General features: G+C 43.0%; 1 protein-coding gene across 1 annotated transcript in view; it reads left to right on the forward strand.

Annotated features, from left to right (window-relative positions):
• Positions 1–18621, forward strand: part of CNEP1R1 (CTD nuclear envelope phosphatase 1 regulatory subunit 1) — a 41446-nt gene extending 22825 nt beyond the window's left edge. Inside the window, exon 6 of the mRNA XM_077458339.1 lies at positions 16176–18621. Within this exon, the coding sequence (XP_077314465.1) occupies positions 16176–16217 (42 nt within the window). The 3' untranslated portion in view covers positions 16218–18621. The remainder of the gene's footprint in view (positions 1–16175) is intronic.
• Positions 18622–20779: the final 2158 nt, after the last annotated feature.

The raw sequence follows: 20779 nt of genomic DNA on the forward strand, positions 1-20779 counted from the left end.
CTGAGAACTTGTGAATGTGTGAGGAGCAATGCATCATGGGACATGTAGTCCGGCAGGAAGTGAGTGGTTCTAAAGGTAGAGGTTTTCTTTACCTTGCTATTGGGGCATTCTATACTATACTTGACGCACAGCAAAAAGCACTGTAGAAACAGACCAAATCAAACTGCATATGTGTGTACCGAGCCTTATGTTGGCCACATGGATCAATTTTCAGACGAGAATATTCATATGAAAAATCTTTATACATTCGCTGAATGAAAGAATGTTGTTTGAAATTTTCACTTGTTTTTAACATTCTGTTTTAAAATGAATGTAATTTTTGAACGAAAACCACATACACTGTCTGAAAATTCCTTTGATCAAGCAGTTTTCTATTTCTAAATTTTGCTGTCACTGTGGTTGAAAACAAATGACTATTTGACCCCACCAACGATGAGAAGATCGAACTAACGTTCTTAAAATAAATTTTTTTTGAAGGAAGACATTGTTTTTGTATGGCCAGCATATAATATATTACAGTTTTTTCTTTTTTTATTTAACTACTTTCAGACCGGACCATTTTGCTGGTAAATGACCAGAGGTCTTTTTACACTTTGGCACTGCGCTGCTTTAACTGGTAATTGCGCGGTCATGCAATATTGTACCCAAACAAAATTTGCGTCCTTTTCTTCCCACAAATAGAGCTTTCTTTTGATGGTATTTGATTGCCTCTGCGATTTTTTATTTTTTGCGATATAAACGTAAAAAGACCGCAAATTTTGAAAAAAAAAGATATTTTCTACTTTTTGTTATTAGAAAAATCCAATAAACTCAATTTTAGTCATACATTTAGGCCAAAATATATTCAGCCACATGTCTTTGGTAAAAAAAAAAAGTCAATAATTGTATATTTATTGGTTTGCGCAAAAGTTGTCACATCTACAAACTAAGGTACGTTTTCTGGAATTTACGCAGCTTTTAGTTTACGACTGCCTATCTCATTTCTTGAGGTGCTAAAATGGCAGGGCAGTACAAAACCCCCCCAAATGACCCCATTTTGGAAAGTAGACCCCCTAAGGAAATTGATAAGAGGCATGTTGAGCCCATTGAATATTTTATTTTTTTGCCTCAAGCGATTGAATAATGACAAAAAATTTTTTTTAAAAAAGTAAATATTTAAATATATATTTAAAAAAAATAAATGATATATTGCTCACACATGCTATGGGCGTATGTGAAATGACACCCCAAAATAAATTCTGCTGCTTCTCCTGAGTATGGGGATACCACATATGTGGGACTTTTTGGGAGCCTAGCCGCGTACGGGGCCCCGAAAACCAAGCACCGCCTTCAGGCTTTCTAAGGGCGTAAATTTTTGAGTTCACTTCTCACTACCTATTACAGTTTTGAAGGCCATAAAATGCCAAGATGGCACAAAACCCCCACAAATGACCCCATTTTAGAAAGTAGACACCCCAAGCTATTTGCTGAGAGGCATGTTGAGTTCATGGAATATTTTATATTTTGCCACAAGTTGCGGGAAAATTACAAACTTTTTTTTTTTTTTTTTTTAACAAAGTTGTCACTAAATGATATATTGCTCATGCATGCCATGGGCATATGTGAAATGACACCCCAAAATAAATTCTGCTGCTTCTCCTGAGTACGGGGATACCACATATGTGGGACTTTTTGGGAGCCTAGCCGCGTACGGGGCCCCGAAAACCAAGCACCGCCTTCAGGCTTTCTAAGGGCGTAAATTTTTGAGTTCACTTCTCACTACCTATTACAGTTTTGAAGGCCATAAAATGCCAAGATGGCACAAACCCCCCCCCCCCCAAATGACCCCATTTTGGAAAGTAGACACCCCTAAATTTAGGGGTACACTAGTGAGACTAGGTAATAAATGGCGGGTGCCCTGAAACTATAAAAAAATAACTAACCAACCAGCGTCACCTGTAACAGTTATATGGTGATCACTGGTGAAAGGGTTAACTAGGGGGCTTTATGCGGTAGTATATGGGGGTCCCTGGCGCTATAAAAAGCTGCAGCGAACCTAAATACCTACCTGCCTAACTAGCGTCACCTGTGACACTAATACAGCGATCAGAAAAACGATCGCTTATTAGGCTGGGTTCACACTGGAGCGATGCGGGAACGCCACGAATGCGCGGCGGGTTCCCGCATCGCATGCCTCCCGGCGGCAGTTCACACTGCCCTATGCGAACTGCTGGGAGTGTCAGTGAAATGTTACTGACACCCCCAGATCAGTTCGCATATCGCAGTGCGATCTGCAAACTCGGATCGCATGGTGTGAACACCCATGCGATCCGATTCTGCTGCGGGCCAAAAAAAGGGTCCCGTGCGAATTTGCGGCGGGTGCGGCGAATGGCTGAACTCGAATCGCACAGAGATCGGATGTGATTTGCACTGCAGTGCGGTGCGAATCACATCCGTTCTCATAAACCGCTGCAATGCGAACCCAGCCTTAGTGACACTGGCGACGGGGGGTGATCACAGGGTTAAACCTTTATTGGGGGGGTTAGGGGGGTACCTTAGAACTAAAGGGGGCTAACCCTAACTGCCCTAACAGTTATTAGTCACAAATGACACCCGCCGGGTGATCAGGGGGTTAAACCTTTATTAGGTAATAAATGGCGGGTGCCCTGAAACTATAAAAAAATAACTAACCAACCAGCGTCACCTGTAACAGTTATATGGTGATCACTGGTGAAAGGGTTAACTAGGGGGCAATCAGGGGGCTTTATGCGGTAGTATATGGGGGTCCCTGGCGCTATAAAAAGCTGCGGCGAACCTAAATACCTACCTGCCTAACTAGCGTCACCTGTGACACTAATACGGCGATCAGAAAAATGATCGCTTATTAGGCTGGGTTCACACTGGAGCGATGCGGAAACGCCGCGAATCCGCGGCGGGTTCCCGCATCGCATGCCTCCCGGCGGCAGTTCACACTGCCCTATGCGAACTGCTGGGAGTGTCAGTGAAATGTTACTGACACCCCCAGATCAGTTCGCATATCGCAGTGCGATCTGCAAACTCGGATCGCATGGTGTGAACACCCATGCGATCCGATTCTGCTGCGGGCCAAAAAAAGGGTCCCGTGCGAATGTGCGGCGGGTGCGGCGAATGGCTGAACTCGAATCGCACAGAGATCGGATGTGATTTGCACTGCAGTGCGGTGCGAATCACATTCGTTCTCATAAACCGCTGCAATGTGAACCCAGCCTTAGTGACACTGGCGACGGGGGGTGATCACGGGGTTAAACCTTTATTGGGGGGGTTAGGGGGGTACATTAGAACTAAAGGGGGCTAACTCTAACTGCCCTAACAGTTATTACAGTCACAAATGCAAAAAAAAAAAAATGACATTGGTGTCACTGTGACTGGGGGGCAGGGGTAATTGGGGGGGTGATCGGGGGGTAAAGGGGGGGTGTGAGTGTGCCTGGCATGTTCTACTGTGTGTGTAGAGTGTTGGTGCAACTCACCGATCCGCTCTCCTCCGTGTCGGAACGAAAAATACCGACACGGAGGAGAGAATACATCACTTCCTCTCCTGTGTTTACATTACAGGAGAGGAAGTGATGTCACCGGGGATTTCTATTCGTCGGGAGCGATCGCGAGGGGGTGGCCATGAATGAATGGCCGCCCCCTCGTCCCGGAACGCTCCCGGACGAAAACCGACCGCCGCAGGCACCGGGCGGGGGCCCGATCGGGCCCCCGACCCGCGGGAGGCAAGGGACGTACATGTATGTCCTTATGCCTGCCCGTGCCATTCTGCCGACGTACATCGGCGTGCGGCGGTCGGCAACTGGTTAAAGAAAAAAAAAAAAAGAAAAAATCTGAGTCTGATATTTACCAGATTCAGCCTCTAATACTATATACAGTATAGATCTCCTCTAATAGTATATCTCTTCTGTCTGTTATTCTCAGAGTGGATTAGAGATTTTGCTCTCTAACCATATAGTTGATTATTTATATTTACCTCTGCATAGATATTTAGGAATACATTTCCTTTTTTTTTTTTTTTTTTTTTAACTTTACATATTAGCTAAATTATACCCACAATTTTTAAGGTTATTAACCGATTAATCAAAACCATAATCGGCCCACTAATTGATTATGAAAATAATCGTTAGTTGCAGCCCTAGAAACCAGCTTTGGAGAAAGCCCTGAACTTGTCAGACAGACAGAACGCCCAACACGTTAAGAAAAAACAAAATGCAGATCTTCTTCAGGGACAAAGGGCTTGCAGGTTCCAAAATCTGTAGCTTATATCTATAACTGAATACATGTCATCAGAGGTATATCTGGATGCACAATATGCATAAAAACATATACATACATTTTAAAGCTAAAGCAATAAAAACACAGCTGAGCATACTGAACCCAAATGTTAATGCTCCACCCATACAGAAATAAATCATAACTCCTTTGAAAGGATTTTATGAGTAGTAACATCCATGTATTGGCAATAGCCGCAATCGCCACATTTAAAAGTGCCCAATCTTTTGCATGTGTCCTTAGGACCCCCCTTAAACTCACTGGATACCAACTTATCGCACAGAGACCTAGCTCTGCGGAAAGTAATTGTTGGGCTTTCTGGCACTAATGGTCCAGTGCCGGAACATGCCAGTATTTCTGCACAATGTTTTGAACCGTTCTTGTTGGTTTGAAAACCGAGTAATGATCCGTAACTGGTCATCATCAGTCCCGCGAGTCCTTGTTCCATACTATAGCTTCTGCATAGTTTTGGAGTTTGCTTTTTTTGAAAGCCTTCTTAAGGCATTTCTGGGAGTACCCACAAGCACGGAGTCTGAGCCTCAATTCATCTGCTTCCCTCCTAAAATTAACCTCATCTGAGCAATTGTGCCTGATGTGTAAATATTGGCCGAAAAGGGATCGATTTGATGAGATTATCTGGGTGAAAGCTGGTGGCATGACGAATGCCATTACCAGCCGTTGGTTTCCTACAGTATCTCACAAAAGTGATTATACCCCTCCAAATTTTTGTAAATATTTAATTTATATCTTTTCATGTGACAACACTGAAGAAATTACACTTTGCTACAATGTAAAGTAGTGAGTTTACAGCTTGTATAACAGTGACAATTTGCTGTCCCTTCAAAATGACTCCACACACAACCATTAATGTCTAAACCTCTGGCAACAAAAGTGTGTACACCCCTAAGTGAAAATGTCCAAATTTGGCCCAAAGTGTCAATATTTTGTGTGGCCACCATTATTTGCCAGTACTGCCTTAACCCTCTTGGGCATGGAGTTCACCAGAGCTTCACAGGTTGCCACTGGAGTCCTCTTCCATTCCTCCATGACGGCATTACGGAGCTGGTGGATGTTGGAGACATTGCGCTCCTACACCTTCCGTTTGAGGATGCCCCACAGATGCTCAATAGGGTTTAGGTCTGGAGACATGCCTAGCCAGTCCATCACCTTTACCCTCAGCTTCTTCAGCAAGGCAGTGGCCATCTTGATGGTGTGTTTGGAGTCTTTATCATGTTGGAATACTGCCCTGCAGCCTAGTCTTTGAAGGGAGGGGATCATGCTCTGCTTCAGTATGTCACAGTACACATTGGCATTCATGGTTCCCACAATAAACTGTAGCTCCCCAGTGCCAGCAGCACTCATGCAGCCCCAGACTATGACACTCCCACAACCATGCTTGACTGTAGGTAGGTTTATACTTGTTGTTGTACTCCTCACCTGGTTGCCGCCACTGGCTTTTTTTGTTTGTTTGTTTATTTATTGTTAACCACATCAAACTCTGTTGAGAGACTTATTCAACTTTACGTTCATTTAGAGCCGGTTCACACAGGGGCAACACGACTTCCAACACGACTTTTGTAGGCAACTTGGACGCGACTTGTCAACACGACTTGGGGCGACTTACAACGCCACTTTAAGTCACCCCAGGCCAGGCGACTTTGGCCGTGGCCAAGCAGAGAATGAGCTCTCAAGGGGGAACTCCACGCCAAATGTAAAGAAAACGGCATGAGTTCCCCCTCCGGGAGCATACCAGGTCCTTAGGTCTGGTATGGATTTTTAAGGGGAACCCCCCCTACGCCCAAAAAAATGGCGTGGGGTCCTCCCAGGGTCCATACCAGACCCTTATCCGAGCACGAAGCCTGGCCGGTCAGGAAGGGGGTGGGGGCGAGTGAGCGCCCCCCCCGGACCGTACCAGGCCAGGTGCCCTCAACATGGGGGGGGGGGGGGTTGGTGCTTTGGGGAAGGGGGCACGCTGCGGCCCCCCCACCCCAAAGCACCTTGTCCCCATGTTGATGAGGACAAGGGCCTCTTCCCGACAACCCTGGACGTGGGTTGTTGGGGTCTGCGGGCGGGGGGGCTTATTGGAATCCGGGAGCCCTCTTTAATAAGGGGGCCCCCAGATTCCGGCCCCCCACCCTCTTGTGAATAAGTAAGGGGTACATCGTACCCCTACCCATTCACCTGGGGAAAAAGTGTCAATAAAAAAACACAACACAAGTTTTAAATGTAATTTATTAATCAGCTCCGGGTGTCTTCTTCCAACGTCGTGGGTCTTCTGACGACTTCTCCGCTCTGTTCGGCCTCTTCTCCTGCTCTCCGGCGTCTTCTCCCGGGCTCCTCTGCTGTCTTCTTGGAGCTCTTTTACTAGCAGAGGAGCCCGGTCTCCTCCGTCCTCTGTCCTCCTTCCTTCTTCTCTCTTCTTCCGATGTTGACCCGGCACTGTCTTTCGCTGTACTGGCTTGTGCGACGTGCGCGGCGACTTATCGAGGCATAGGGCATGGTCACCGGGTGATGTCACATGGTGACCCCGCCCCTTTATGACGTCACATCCCGGGGCATGCTGGAACTGTGACGTCATAAAGGGACTGGGTCACCGCGTGACATCACCTGGTGACCATGCCCTATGCCTATATAAGTTGCCGCGCACGTCGCACAAGCCAGTACAGTGGAAGACAGCGCTGGGTCAACATCGGAAGAAGAGAGAAGAGGGAAGAAGGAAGGAGGACAGAGGACAGAGGAGACCGGGCTCCTTTGCTAGTAAAAGAGCTTGAAGGAGATGCCAGAGAGTGGGAGAACAGGCCGAACAGAGCGAAGAAGTCGTCAGAAGACCCCCGACGTTGGAAGAAGACCCCCGGAGCTGATTAATAAATGACATTTAAAACTTGTGTTGTGTTTTTTTTTATTGAGACTTTTTCCCCAGGTGAATGGGTAGGGGTACGATGTACCCCTTAGGCCGCGTACACACGCGCGGACTGTTCGCCCAACTTTGTCTGTCCAACAGTTTCGGCAAACAGTCCGCTCAAACTTAGCATGGACGGACATGGCCACACACGACGGACGAACAGTTTGCTGAAACCGTGCGCGATGACGTGAACGGCACGTACGACGGGACGAAAAATACGACGTCCTATACACTGCATTATAGCTTTCGGCGTGAAAATCCTTTCTGAGCATGCGCGCAACTTTGTTTGACGAACAAGCCTACACACGAGCGGACTGTTCGCTGAAACAAGGTTTCAGCGGACAGTTTTACGGAATTTCCGAAAAACCTTGTCCGTCCAACTGTCCGCTGAAACTGTCCGCTGAAAGCCCACACACGAGCGGACTGTCCGCCCAAACTCTGTTCAGCGGACAAAGTTGGACGAACAGTCCGCCCGTGTGTACGCGGCCTTACTCATTCACATAGGGTGGGGGGGCTGGGATCTGGGGGCCCCCTTATTAAAGAGGGCTCCCAGATTCCAATAAGCCCCCCCCGCCCGCAGACCCCAACAACCAACGTCCAGGGTTGTCGGGAAGAGGCCCTTGTCCTCATCAACATGGGGACAAGGTGCTTTGGGGTGGGGGGGCCGCAGGGTGCCCCCCCTTCCCCAAAGCACCAACACCCCATGTTGAGGGCACGTGGCCTGGTACGGTCCAGGGGGGGGGTGCTCCTGACCGGCCAGGCTTCGTGCTCAGATAAGGGTCTAGTATGGACCCTGGGGGGGGGGAACGCCATTTTTTTCGGTGTAGGCGGGTTCCCCTTAAAATCCATACCAGACCTAAGGGCCTGGTATGCTCCCGGAGGGGGAACCCACGCCGGATTTTTTTAATAAATTTGGCATGGACTTCCCTCTCTAGAGCTGATTATTCTGTGAGAGTCGCCTCAATATAGACGGAGATCAGACTTGGAGGCGACTTCCATTGAAATCAATGGGTACCAGTCGCCTAGAAGTCGGATAGAAGTAGTACAGGAACCTTTTCTGAAGTCGGAGCGACTTCAGTAGTATGCATTAAGACGGCTCTCATTCACTTACATTGATTTTTACATGTAGCGCGACTAGGGGCGACCTGAAGTCGGATCCTGAGTTGCCCCTGTGTGAACGGGCTCTTACTGTATTCTTCTCGGTTTCACATCATTGTTGTATTTTCCCAGGACTTTATCATTCGGTTTCTTCTATTGTCCAATTTTTTTTTTTTTTTTCTCAAAACTTTAGTATCAAAATCTTAATCACTAACATTACCCGCTATATCTATCTTTTAACGGTTCTATTCTTTCCCTACTCATGTTTGTCCTTCCTCCCACTAACTTCTCTCCCTCCCAACCCTGATTGGTTTGTTCTTGACCCTCTTTCTTATTTCCGGGTCTACTACAGCCCTGCTGTCCTCCGTCATTTTTTTTTCTCCAAAGTTTTAAAAATTCTCCATCTTCCCCAAATACTGTTGTATTTTTCTGATTGCTCTTTTTCTTTGCTGCACAAGTATTCAATTTTACTGTAGTATTCTATTCGCTTGAACCATTCCCTTTTGTCAGGTTTTTCTATGCTTAACCACTTCTTTGAAATTAGTCCTTTTGCAGCATTCAACAGTATTGGAGTTAATGTTTCTCCGTATTGCTTATTTGGAGCTTTTGAATCGTAGAATTAACACGTCTGCAGGCTGTTGATTATCTTTTCTCCAGTTATCTCTTCTATATATTCCAGGATTTCCTGCCAATATTCTTAATTTTTGGGCATTCCCACCAGATGTTTGTCATTGTGGCCCTCCTGTTTACATTCCTTCCAGCACTGTGGGGATTTGTCCAGTTGGTATTTGTAAAATTTATCCGGTGTCAAGTACCATCTTACCAAGAGCTTATAATTCATTTCTATTGTGTTTGTCTGTTGCGTAATTATATAACGCCCCTATCATTCTCTCAACTTGTTGATCTTCTAGTTTCATACCTATTTCTTTTTCCCTTTTCACTATATAGAGGGGCATCTCTTGTCCTTCCAAATCTGTCAATATTCCATATACTTTAGATATACCATGTTTCAATGGAGTTTGTATACCACAGAGTTTTTCTAATGGATTTAGGTTCTTTTCATCTCTAATTGGTTGAGGTAATGTATTTATCAAGTGCTTTAATTTAAAGTATTCCCATTGGCTTATCTTCCACTAGTTTGTTTCCGATAGTGATCTCCTCTTCCCATGTGTAGTGATAGCCCTTATTTGTGAATTCCCCAATCTTGCACCAAAAAGCGTCTCCTTCCCTGGGCCAAAGAAATTCTTTCTAGTGAGTGCAATTAATTGTCAATTATATACCCATTTTTTTTTGTAATGCATCCCAGGTTTTAAATACATTTATAGTCAAGTCATGTGCCTCCAAATCTAATGTTCTGTGCATGTGGTACCCAGATATTTTTGGGCAATGTTGTGCTGCTTAACGTATTTTAAATCCTAATCCATTTTATTTATTTATTTTTTTGCTTTTTTCATTAACCCATTCTACCATTCGTGAAATAATTGCTGACTAATATCTATTTCTATCTGGTGCTGTTAGACCTCCATGTTTTTTTTTTTTTTTTTCCTAGTGATTAGTGCAAATATTACTCTCGGCTTTTTATTTTGCCAAATATATTTTATCATCCATTGTTTTTATTATTCTGAAAAAAAACTCTGTGGTATGGATATTGGTAGCATTTGGAATTTTATATATTATTTTTGGGAGGATCACGATTTTAACCACTTGCCGACCACTGCACGCCGAAATACGTCGGCACAAGGGCAGCGGTGGGCAAATGGGTATACCTGTGCGTCCCCATTAATTGATGTGGCTAGAGGGCGTGTGCTCGCCCGCCACGTACAGCATGACCATGCCTGCAGGACCCACAAACTCTGTCTGCCGGTCTCCCGGCGATTGCGTCGTGGAGCCTTAGAGCAGAGAGATGTTAACAAGGTATTTCCCCGTTCTGCCTTGTGACATGACAGCCATCACTGCTCCCTGTCATCGAGAGCAGTGATCCCTGTCTTGTGAGTGGAAGCCCCCTCGTGTTTAACCCCTTCCCTGCCAGTGTCATTTACACAGTAATCAGTAAATTTTATCGCTGTATAAATGACAATGGTCCCAAAATAGTGTCATTTTGGGACAATGGTCCCAAAATAGTGCCATAATGTCCCAGTCACGATAAAGATCGCAGAACGACACCATTACTAATAAAAAATAAAATAATAATAAAAATGCCATAAAACTATCCCCTATTTTGTAGATGCTATAACTTTTGCGCAAACCAATCAATATACGCTTATTGCGATATTTTTGGTTAAAAAAAAAAAAAAAATGTAGAAGAATACATATCGGCCTAAACTGAGGGGAAAAAAATGTTATTTTTTTAAAAATATTTTTGGGGGATATTTATTATAGCAAAAAGTAAAAAATATTGCTTTTTTTCCGAACATTTTTTGTTTTTATAGCGCAAAAAATAAAAACCACAGAGGTCATCAAATATCACCCAAAAGAAAGCTCTATTTGTGGGAAAAATTGTTGCTCTACATGGTGGCCTAGGCTATAAGATTTCCAAGACCCTGAAACTGAGCTGCAGCACGGTGGCCAAAACCATACAGCGGTTTAAAAGGACAGGTTCTAGTCAGAACAGACCTCACCATGGTTGACCAAAGAAGATGAGTCCATGGCATCATATCCAGAAGTTTTCTTTGGGAAATAGACATAAGGGGTCAGACTATCAGTGCTCAGACCATATGCACTGCATCAAATTGGTCTGCATGGCTTTCATCCCAGCAGGAAGTCTCTTCTGCAGATGATGCACAAGAAAGCCCACAAACAGTTTGCTGAAGACAAGCAGACTAAGACATGGATTACTGGAACCAAGATAAACTTACTTGGTTCAGATGGTGTCAAGCGTGTGTGGCGGTAGGCGAGAGTGGGGGAAGCGGAATTAAATAGTTTACTTTTATATATACTGTTGTTATCTATCCCTTACCCCCACCCTCAAAATCCCCCCCCCCCCCCAAGGGCGTTCTTTTTCCACAGAGTGGGGGAAGAGAAACATAAAATTGCGGCATACACGGACGATATCCTGATGTACGTAACCAACCTAAGGGTGACATTGCCAAACGTAAGTAAAGAATAAAAAAATACGGTGAATTCTCACATTTTAAAATAAACCCCATAAAAACAGAAATATTAAATATAGGAGTAGAAAAAAATGAACTTGTGCTACAAAGGGAATTCCCATTCACGTGGGTGAGAAGAGAACTGCCATATTTAACTGGGGGTGAAACCACCTCCTACAGCTCTGGAGACACAGATTTACGTTTTGTGAGGGCAAACCCTGTTGCTGTCAAAATAAATAAACCCATGCTGCAGCTGAATGGCTTACCTGCAAAGCAAATAATGGTTAACAATAAAACACACTAACATTACAGTATAACAGTAGGACATACCTGCAGAGCAAACACGATAACACGGTAATAATAAAACATTAGAGTCAAGCATAAAATACAGTAAAACCGAGAAGAGCAATAAAATGACAACTATTTTGGCTTTATTTTTTTTATTTTTTTACACTTTTATTGTAACTATAAATGTTCTAGCTTGGGGTCTCAAAATGCGATTGCCATCTAACATCTTTTGAGACCTTGTGTGATAGTGTGCCCTAGGACTGTGCCGTGTTGTACCCTATTCTAATAAACAACTAGTGTATGGTAGCGACGGAAACAGTCACCGATGCAGAGACCAGGTTGGTCAGGACAGGAGGGACAATAAAAGCAGGTGTCATGTCTATATTCTATATTTGCATTTTCTACAGACACGACATCTCATTTGAGCAGAGGTACCATGGAGGACATCCGGAAAATGCCTCTCATGCAGCCAGCTCACTGCATTTGCATTGGGAAGTTGGGCCACAGCCTACCGTCTGGATAGGCTGTGATGATCTCTTCCTGGAATTTTAGGAAGGCTCCAGTTCGTTCTGTTGCTTTGTATAGGACATAAGCATTTAGCAGAATCAATTGGAATAAGTATACAGACACACTTTTTTTATACCAGCGTCTGGCCTTATGGGCAGTTAAGTATGGCACTATCGTCTGAACGTTGAAGTCCACCCCTCCCATGTTAAGGTTGCATTCGTGGGCACAGATGGGCTTCTCAACAACACCAGTTGGTGTAATTTGGACTGTCGTATCTGCATGAATGGAGGACAGAACAAAAACATTCTGTGTGTCCCTCCACTTCATTGTAAGCAATTTATTACACTTCAAGCAAGCTCTCTCCCCCGTCAGGATTCTACAAGCCGTGGGGGGGGGGGGGAGACCCAGCGATTAGATCGCACTGTTCCACATGCACCAATTCCAGAATCAAAAAGGTGACTAAAGTGGCATGCTTTTGTAATAGTTGTCCACATACAAGTGGTACCCCTTTCTGAATAAGGGTGACACCAAGTCCCAAACAAGCTCACCATTGCTCCCTATGTAGTCTAGGCAGTTATGGGGCTCCATGCTGCTATCTTTTCCCTCTTAAACCAGAAAACTATATGTATAGCCTGTCGCTCTGTCACAGAGCTTATACATCTTGACCCCATACCTGGCAGAAAACGTAATAAGGGACTTATCAACGCAAACAACTTGATCTGGAACAGACAAGGCTGCAAATTATTGGTTGAAGTGGTTTACGAGGGGCTGAATTTTGTTGAGCCAATCATATTCAGGGTCACCCCGAGGATGACTGAGCTCATTGTCATTAAAATGCATGAACCACAAGATTTTCTTGTATTGATTCCTGGTCATGGAAGCAGAAAACGAGGGCATATGGTGAATTAGGTCAGTGGACTGCAACTTAACCTTTTTTAGTAATGCCAATGAGGAGGGATAAATTCGGGAACCGTTATTGGTTTCCAGGCAAGTTCTCTGGCAAAGGTCAAATTTAGATTTGTGGCAATAAATTGAGCAGCGTATACATTTCGTTGGTCCACAATAGATCTGTACAGATCTTCCGTGAAAAAAGGCATGTAAAAGTTAAGGGTACTAAAATCCGTTGTTTCCACTTGATTTCTGGGTTGGCCAGTGAATGGGGGGGGGGGAAGTACAGGCGCTGCAGAAGTGGTGGGTTGCCAATTAGGATTTGTAAACGCATCAGTAAGTGCATTATGGGCTCTACGGGCTTCTCTTTGATTTCTTGGTGGCTGTGGGGCACTACCTGTGCTAGCCACCGCACCAGCTTGAAATGCACTTATGGGACTCGCCACGTCACCAAGTTTTACTGCAGTGCTGGTTTGTCTATGACTAGGACGTACTAGGCCGCTAGTGCTTGCCAGTTCACCAGAAGGTTAAGCAGCACTAGTACTGTCTCTCTGCTCCATACGAGAACCATGTGGTTTTTGCACCTTAGCAACAGAAGAATGGGGTCGGGTACCCCTGACCTTAGCAGGGACTACTACCCCGCCGTCAGAGCTATCTCTCAGGTTGACGCTGCTCTCCGGGTTTGTATACTGAGCCTGACGGTGAGGCTTTCCCTTCGCTCTCATCTGTTATGCTCAGCAACGTGTAGGCCTCTTCGCTAGTATACCTCTGTTTTGGATATTTTGCTCACTAAATTTATAGGTAAAAGAGCACCTGGTTGTCAGCAACTGCGTGAATTGCTACAAAAAAGTTGACTGTTAGTGCCAGCAGGGATCAGTTAAATGACTCTGCTAACGCTGCAGTTTTTTTTGCTCTGTTTGTTTTGTAAGTGACAGTGATCTATTGATACTGCACTTGGGTGGGCTGGGCAGGGCAGAGGGGCTATACGCAGGTGCTGGCAGGGGCTTGTGGGCTGATCCTGTTAACGCTATGTTTTTGGGAACACTATACTATTCGTGACTCTAGCATAGATCAGATGAAAGATATTGATCCGTTCAACACTGCTCTAGTAAGGGAGGTTTATGGTATGTGCATGTGTGTTAATGCTATTGGCAATCTATATGGGGGGTACGCTAAACCTACCTGGGCCTACCACTAACTGCCCTAACGCTGTTTAGTGTCACAAGTGACACCAATACAGTGATCAGTGAAAAATGTGAAAACTGCAATTGGTGGCACTGTGACAGGGAGTGAAGGGGTTAACGGAGGGCGATCTGGGTTTAAAGTGTGCCTTCATGTACTGGTGTTAGTGTAGTGTTGGTGTTGATGTCTTCTCTCATGCTGGAACTGAAAAGGGTTCCACAAGGGGAGATTACATAATTTCCACTGCCTGTGTTTACATTACACAGGCAGAGGAGGCATTTTATTCAACAGAACCTATCAGCAGGTCCAGGTCAGAAATTATTTGCCTGGTCCTGTAGATGGAACAGTTCTGTAGCAAATCCCATCTCCACGGGGGCAGTGCGACTGACTTACAACTACGGCGATTTGCGCAGCCGAGCCAACCTGCCATAGTGTAACTGCAGCGGCTGGACGACAACTGATTAACAGCATACAGTTATTAAAATACAAAGAGGGGAATTGATGAAAACTGGAGCAGCCAGAATCTGTCTTTCAACCAGTCAACTATCTGCCTTCCATCTTTCGCTTGTTCAGTTATGCTTAGAAAATGAAAGCTAGAACAGCTCAGATCCTTCAGCTGTTCTCAGCTATATCTTGTATACAAGTGGGTGATGTGAGAACCCCTCTGTGTTACTATTTTTTATATGGAGGAGTTGAAAGCACCACAGAAATCAAACAACTTCCATTGATAAAGACCGTGTGGCTCGGCTCCACCTCTACACAAACCCCCCCCCCCCCCCCCACATTTACCTTTCTCCTTCCCCACACCTTTCTTTCTTTCCCTTTCTTCCCCCTTTTTTTTCCCCCTCAACCCCTTACTTCTTCCCCCTGTTTTTCTCTCCCAACCAGCTAGATTGGCCCCAGCTTCAGTCCTAGGCCTCTTCTGGCCAGCCTCTTGAGTGCAGCCTGCACTAGGCTGTCTTTCTGAGCACAGGTAATAAACCCCGGTTGGTGGGTGGCTAATGGATCTGGATGGTCACGATGTATATATTTATGTACATTGTTATTGCTTTGTATGTCAATCAATCTATCCAATTTTTTTACCTTTTTTAAAGCGGAGATCCACCCTAAAAAAAATTGCATAAAAATGCTCCTAAAAATGCACAGTAGGAAACGGCCAGTGAAGCCCCAAGGCTCTATTGCCTGTTTCCCTTAGTTTGGATGGCGGTGCCGGGACCCGATCTGATGGACAGATCGGCCTCGGGCGGCCAACATCGCAGGCACCCTGGACAGGTAAGTGTGCTTATTAAAAGTCAGCAGCTACAGTGTTTGTAGCTGCTGACTTTAAAAAAAAAAAAAATTTCAGCTGGACCACCGCTTTAAAGTGTTACTCAACCCAGGACCATGCATTCACTATATCTGGTCTCTCACAGTACACAGAACATGGAAGTGCAATTATTCTAATAAATCTAAACTAGATACCTTTTCTCCTCAGCAGTATATAGCAGTCTTATGACTTCTATCAGTGTCCAGCAAAGCACTGGTTAAAGCTTGTAGGAGCAGTTTTCATTCTCTTCTATGAGGCTGCGTGACCCCTGACCCTGTCTGTCTGGACAGTGCTGATTGGGAGGGTGCATGATCAGCACGGGGCCAAAGAAAAAAAAAACTGTAGCAATACAAACCAAACTAAGCATGTGCAGAGTGCCCTCCAAGGCCCTGTTCTATCAGCAGATGGATTGGGGACAGTAAAAGAAGAGCAGGATCAGAGAAGACAGGATCAAACCGCCTTTTTATACAATGTGGAAGATTAACCCCTTAACACAAGCATGCTTTACTGCACATACAGACTGATTTTACTGTTGTAGGTTTAGTAACACTTTAATGCATAGAATGAGGCTTTAAAACCACTTTAACACATTTCACACTTGTACTAATATTTTATTTTTGTTTTGTCTTTGCAGACGGGGAAATTAATTCTTAAACCAAGACCGCATGTCCAGTGACATTTTTCTTGCAATATCTGAAGGTAGTAGTGGATTAATGGACAATATTTTCAGTTTCTCATTAATCGGGTCTTGTGTAAGACACGTTACTGCCAAAAAGGAACATTGAGACATGAAAACAGAAACTCTTGGAATATTTACTGTGAAGATGTTGAATGTTTTTTTTTAAATAAAAGACTGCAATTACAGTTCATCATTTTCACTTAATCCTTTTTTTTTTTTTTTTTTTTTTTTTTTTTTTTTGTGACAACATCCTAAGTGTAAGCAAAAAATAATTAATTCATATACAGTATTGTACAAAGTAGCTTTTTCAGGGACATTTTTTAAAATTAAACTTTAATGAAATGGAGCATATGGCACAAAGTACTGAAAATAAATAAGTTAAATGAAGCCTATGCTGTTTTATTTTCTCTGGCTATTTTGCAGCATGGAAATGGTTGCATGTTACTGGATCAATAAATAGGGGCTAGTGCCTTTCTCTCTTCAGTTTTTGCCTGTGTTTAGCCTGGATCTGGTCTGAGCTTCTAATCTAAATCGATTTAATTGAACCCTGACAGAGGCATTGCCATGGTATACAACTGCACTGCCCAAACTTATCCTTCAAACAGTCAGTGTGAGGGTAATTGTTTTTGAATGATATTGAACATAGTAGGCTTTCTGCAGTTATTTTCTTACCAGGTCACTGTTTTTAGCTAATCTGCTTCAGAAAGGTTTATGTTTACCTTTGACAAATACGCCCATGGTACATTTGTTAGAATTCCAAAGAAACCTTTGTTTATTTAACCAATAAGCTAAATACATTACAGATGCATAATAATGAAAGGGGTTCATAGCCTTACAGTTAATTTTTCTTTCTAAAAGCCTGTCACCAGCACCAGAAGAGACGGACCCTTGTTCTCCGTGGAAGCAACAATATTACTGCAGAGGTCTGCATAGTGTGACTGTATTGCCCCCTTACAGAATCAAACCTATTGCTATCCAATCAACAAAGCTCACACTCTAAACTGAATGAAGAGCCTTGGTTCTGATTCAACAGAGTTCACATCAGACCTCTGCAATAATGGTTGAAGCTGCTTTAGAGATAAAGCCAACTGTAAAGCTGGCCATAGATGTATCAAAATGTTGCTAGTTCTGCAGGGACGGAAAAAATTTCGATCCATCTATGGATTCTCGCTCGATAGAAGTCAAACTTCGGATGGTGTAACGGGAATTGTCCAGTGGGAATGTTGGCAAACTTTAATTTGTTCAGCTGCTGTAGCGCTAATCTGTGTTTCTGACAGTGGAGGAGTCCCTGCTGTCAGAATATAAAAGCACAGAAGGAAGATTTCTGCCATCCACCTCACTTGTGTGGATAGGGGAATCTGTTTGTATTTTTTTTTTTTTTTTTTTTTTTATCAATCCGCTGGCTGATGAAAGAATAAAATAAAATGGTCCGTCTATAGACAGCCTAATACACTGACATTTTAAATTTTTTTGATGTACCTGGAATTTATTTAGCTGATTTAAACTAAAGGCTTCAGTAGAATTTTAAGATTTTGCAGTTGGCATTCCTAGCTATGTGTCGGTGGTAAAGCAGTAAGCTGGAGAGTATGTGCGACATCTTTTGCAAGGAAAACAAATGTCAGCTGAATATAATTATAAACTTTTGGTAGTGAAAGGTAAGGTAGCGCTCTTGAAAACAACAACTTTGTTGTATAAAGAACTCCTATTCTTTAAAGAGAAGATTTAGCATTTTTCTTACCATGCCATTAGTAATTTTTACTCCAATTTAAAATGACCCTGTCTGTAGGCAAAAACAACTATAAACACCCGGAAGAATAGTTCATATCTACCAGTCTGGTGGGTGGTGGCTCACATGTTTGCTTTCTTGCAGAGCTATGGTGGCTGAAGAATTTTACACCTACAATCTGACAATCCTGCGCTTTGTGATTCTACCCACCAGACACTATGTTCGTGCTATGTTCTGTAGTGTGTTTAGAATCCCAGTGAACAGCAAAGGAAAAGCATTGTCAGCAGCAGCTGTAGCTCTAGAGATTTGGAATACCCATCCACTAGACTGGTATTTATTACGAAATGTCTTGTGTAGGGTGCTTGTAGTCATTTACAAGGTTAGTTTATTAACCAATAATATAATGTATTTTATAGCTGTACATAACTATGTGCGTGTTTACATTATTCTTAGGTCTGTTGTAATGTGACTGTTTTTCATTCTCACTATTACCATGGGATACTGTCAACTGTACTAGGCTTCATACACATCACCTGCTTACAGTATGTCCAGACAGATATGTTTGTAGTTCATTTTGTTGTAAGATAGTTCTTGTTCTGTTTGATACTTTTATTGTTACATCAATTTACTTTTAATGGACCTTTTTAAATACAAATAAAAGTACATTTCTGCTCAGCGGGTTTCATATTTTTATGAATTGGTTATGCATTTGTTCTTGCAAACATTTACTTCCAGCAGTTTTTAATGGCATTGTCAGATTCTTGAACCTAAAAACGGTTTTATTTATCTCCAGTCCTCAAATACAAAATGTTCAATCCTATTTAGAAATTTGTGTTTTTTGTTTTGTTTTGTTTTGTTTTTATTTATTTTTCTTGTTAAAATAGCTGATAGTATTGGTAATTTAGTATAAGTGAGAAACCTCAGATTATTTAAAGCCAAAAATTAAACATGATTTTTCTACTTATTAAGCAAAAAATAAATAGTATCTTGAAAACCTAAATTTAAGCATTTGTATACTTTCTCAGTGGAACCAATATGAACTTCTAGTTCTCCATATACTGACACCGGAAGACGTTTCTAGTTAGTTGGCCCTTGGATACTTGTGATGGTTTTTGTCAGAGTAACTACCTTCTTAACTAAAGACGTGTTGTGGTTTTCTATTGATTATAAGTCTAATGCAGATATATCAACAGCAAATTTCTGTTCACTTGTTCATGCTTTTCACATGTTTGGATAATTAAAGTGAATATTCACACAATTTCTTGGGTGAAGAATTTTAACTCCTTTTGGAAATCAGCCCAGTGATTTAATGGCTCCATGATTTTCACATGGTAAATCACATTGCAATCACAAGAAAAAGGGACATGAGCTTCTTTTGGACAACCGCGTTGCTGTTTGCCACAATTGCAGCACGGCAACATTGCAGTGCGATTGGGGTGCCTTTGAAAGTAATAGCATTGCAAACGCGCCTTGCATTTTGCAACCATTTGAAATTGCAGTGACTCATTTGATCATGTGTGATTGCAGACTAATGTAGAATTTGAGAACTGAAATTTAAAAAATAAATTTCTCTTCATTTATTGATGGACACAGCTCTCTGTATTCATAATGTTTGCAGGAGTCCTGTATGTAGCAACCATGAAATACTACAGAGCATTTTGTATGTCAATCAGTATGGAGAGTAGTATCTGGTGGTGGGTACAAAAATGTTTTTTTTTTTGTTTTTTTTGCTGTTTTTTTTTTTTAAATCTTGCAAATAAATATGCATTGTATGTGTTTTATTGTTTGTTGTAACAAAACGGGCACCCATTCATGCATAATCGCAGTATTATATTTTCCAATAAGAAGAAGGAAAATGATTGGAAATATAACATGACAAACTACAGTGGTGTGAAAAAGTGTTTGCCCCCTTGCTCATTTCCTGTTCCTTTGCATGTTTGTCACACTTAAGTGTTTCGGAACATCAAACCAATTTAAACAATAGTCAAGGACAACACAAGTAAACACAAAATGCAATTTGTAAATGAAGGTGTTTATTATTAAAGGTGAAAAAAAATCCAAACCATCATGGCCCTGTGTGAAAAAGTGATTGCCCCCCTTGTTAAAACATACTATAACTGTGGTTGTCCACACCTGAGTTCAATTTCTCTAGCCACACCCAGGCCTGATTATTGCCACACCTGTTCACAATCAAGGCATCACTTAAATAGGAGCTGCTTGACACAGTAAGGTCCACCAGAATATCCTTAAAAGCTACACATCATGCCGAGACCCAAAGAAATTCAGGAACAATTGAGAAAGAAAGTAATTGAGATCTATCAGTCTGGAAAGGGTTATAAAGCCATTTCCAAAGCTTTGGGAATCCAGCGAACCACAGTGAGAGCCTTTATCCACAAATGGCAAAGACATGGAACAGTGGTGAACCTTCCCAGGAGTGGCCGGCCGCCCAAAATTACCCCAAGAGCGCAGCGACGACTCATCCAAGAGGTCACAAAAGACCCCACAACAACGTCCAAGGAACTGCAGGCCTCACTTGCCTCAGTTAAGGTCAGCGTTCATGCCCCCACCATCAGGAAAAGACTGGGCAAAAATGGCCTGCATGGCAGAGTTCCAAGGAGAAAACCACTGCTGAGCAAAAAGAACATCAAAGCTCGTCTCAATTTCTCCACAACACATCTTGATGATCCCCAAGACTTTTGGGACAACATTCTGTGGACCGATGAGACAAAAGTGGAACTCTTTGGAAGGTGTGTGTCCAAGTATATCTGGCGTAGAAGGAACACTGCATTTCATAAAAAGAACATTATACCAACCGTAAAATATGGTGGTGGTA

The sequence above is a fragment of the Lithobates pipiens genome, unplaced genomic scaffold, assembly GCF_037356315.1.
Source record: "Lithobates pipiens isolate NorthernLeopardFrog02 unplaced genomic scaffold, aLitPip1_a1.2 Scaffold_10, whole genome shotgun sequence".
NCBI classification, from domain to species: Eukaryota; Metazoa; Chordata; class Amphibia; order Anura; family Ranidae; genus Lithobates; species Lithobates pipiens.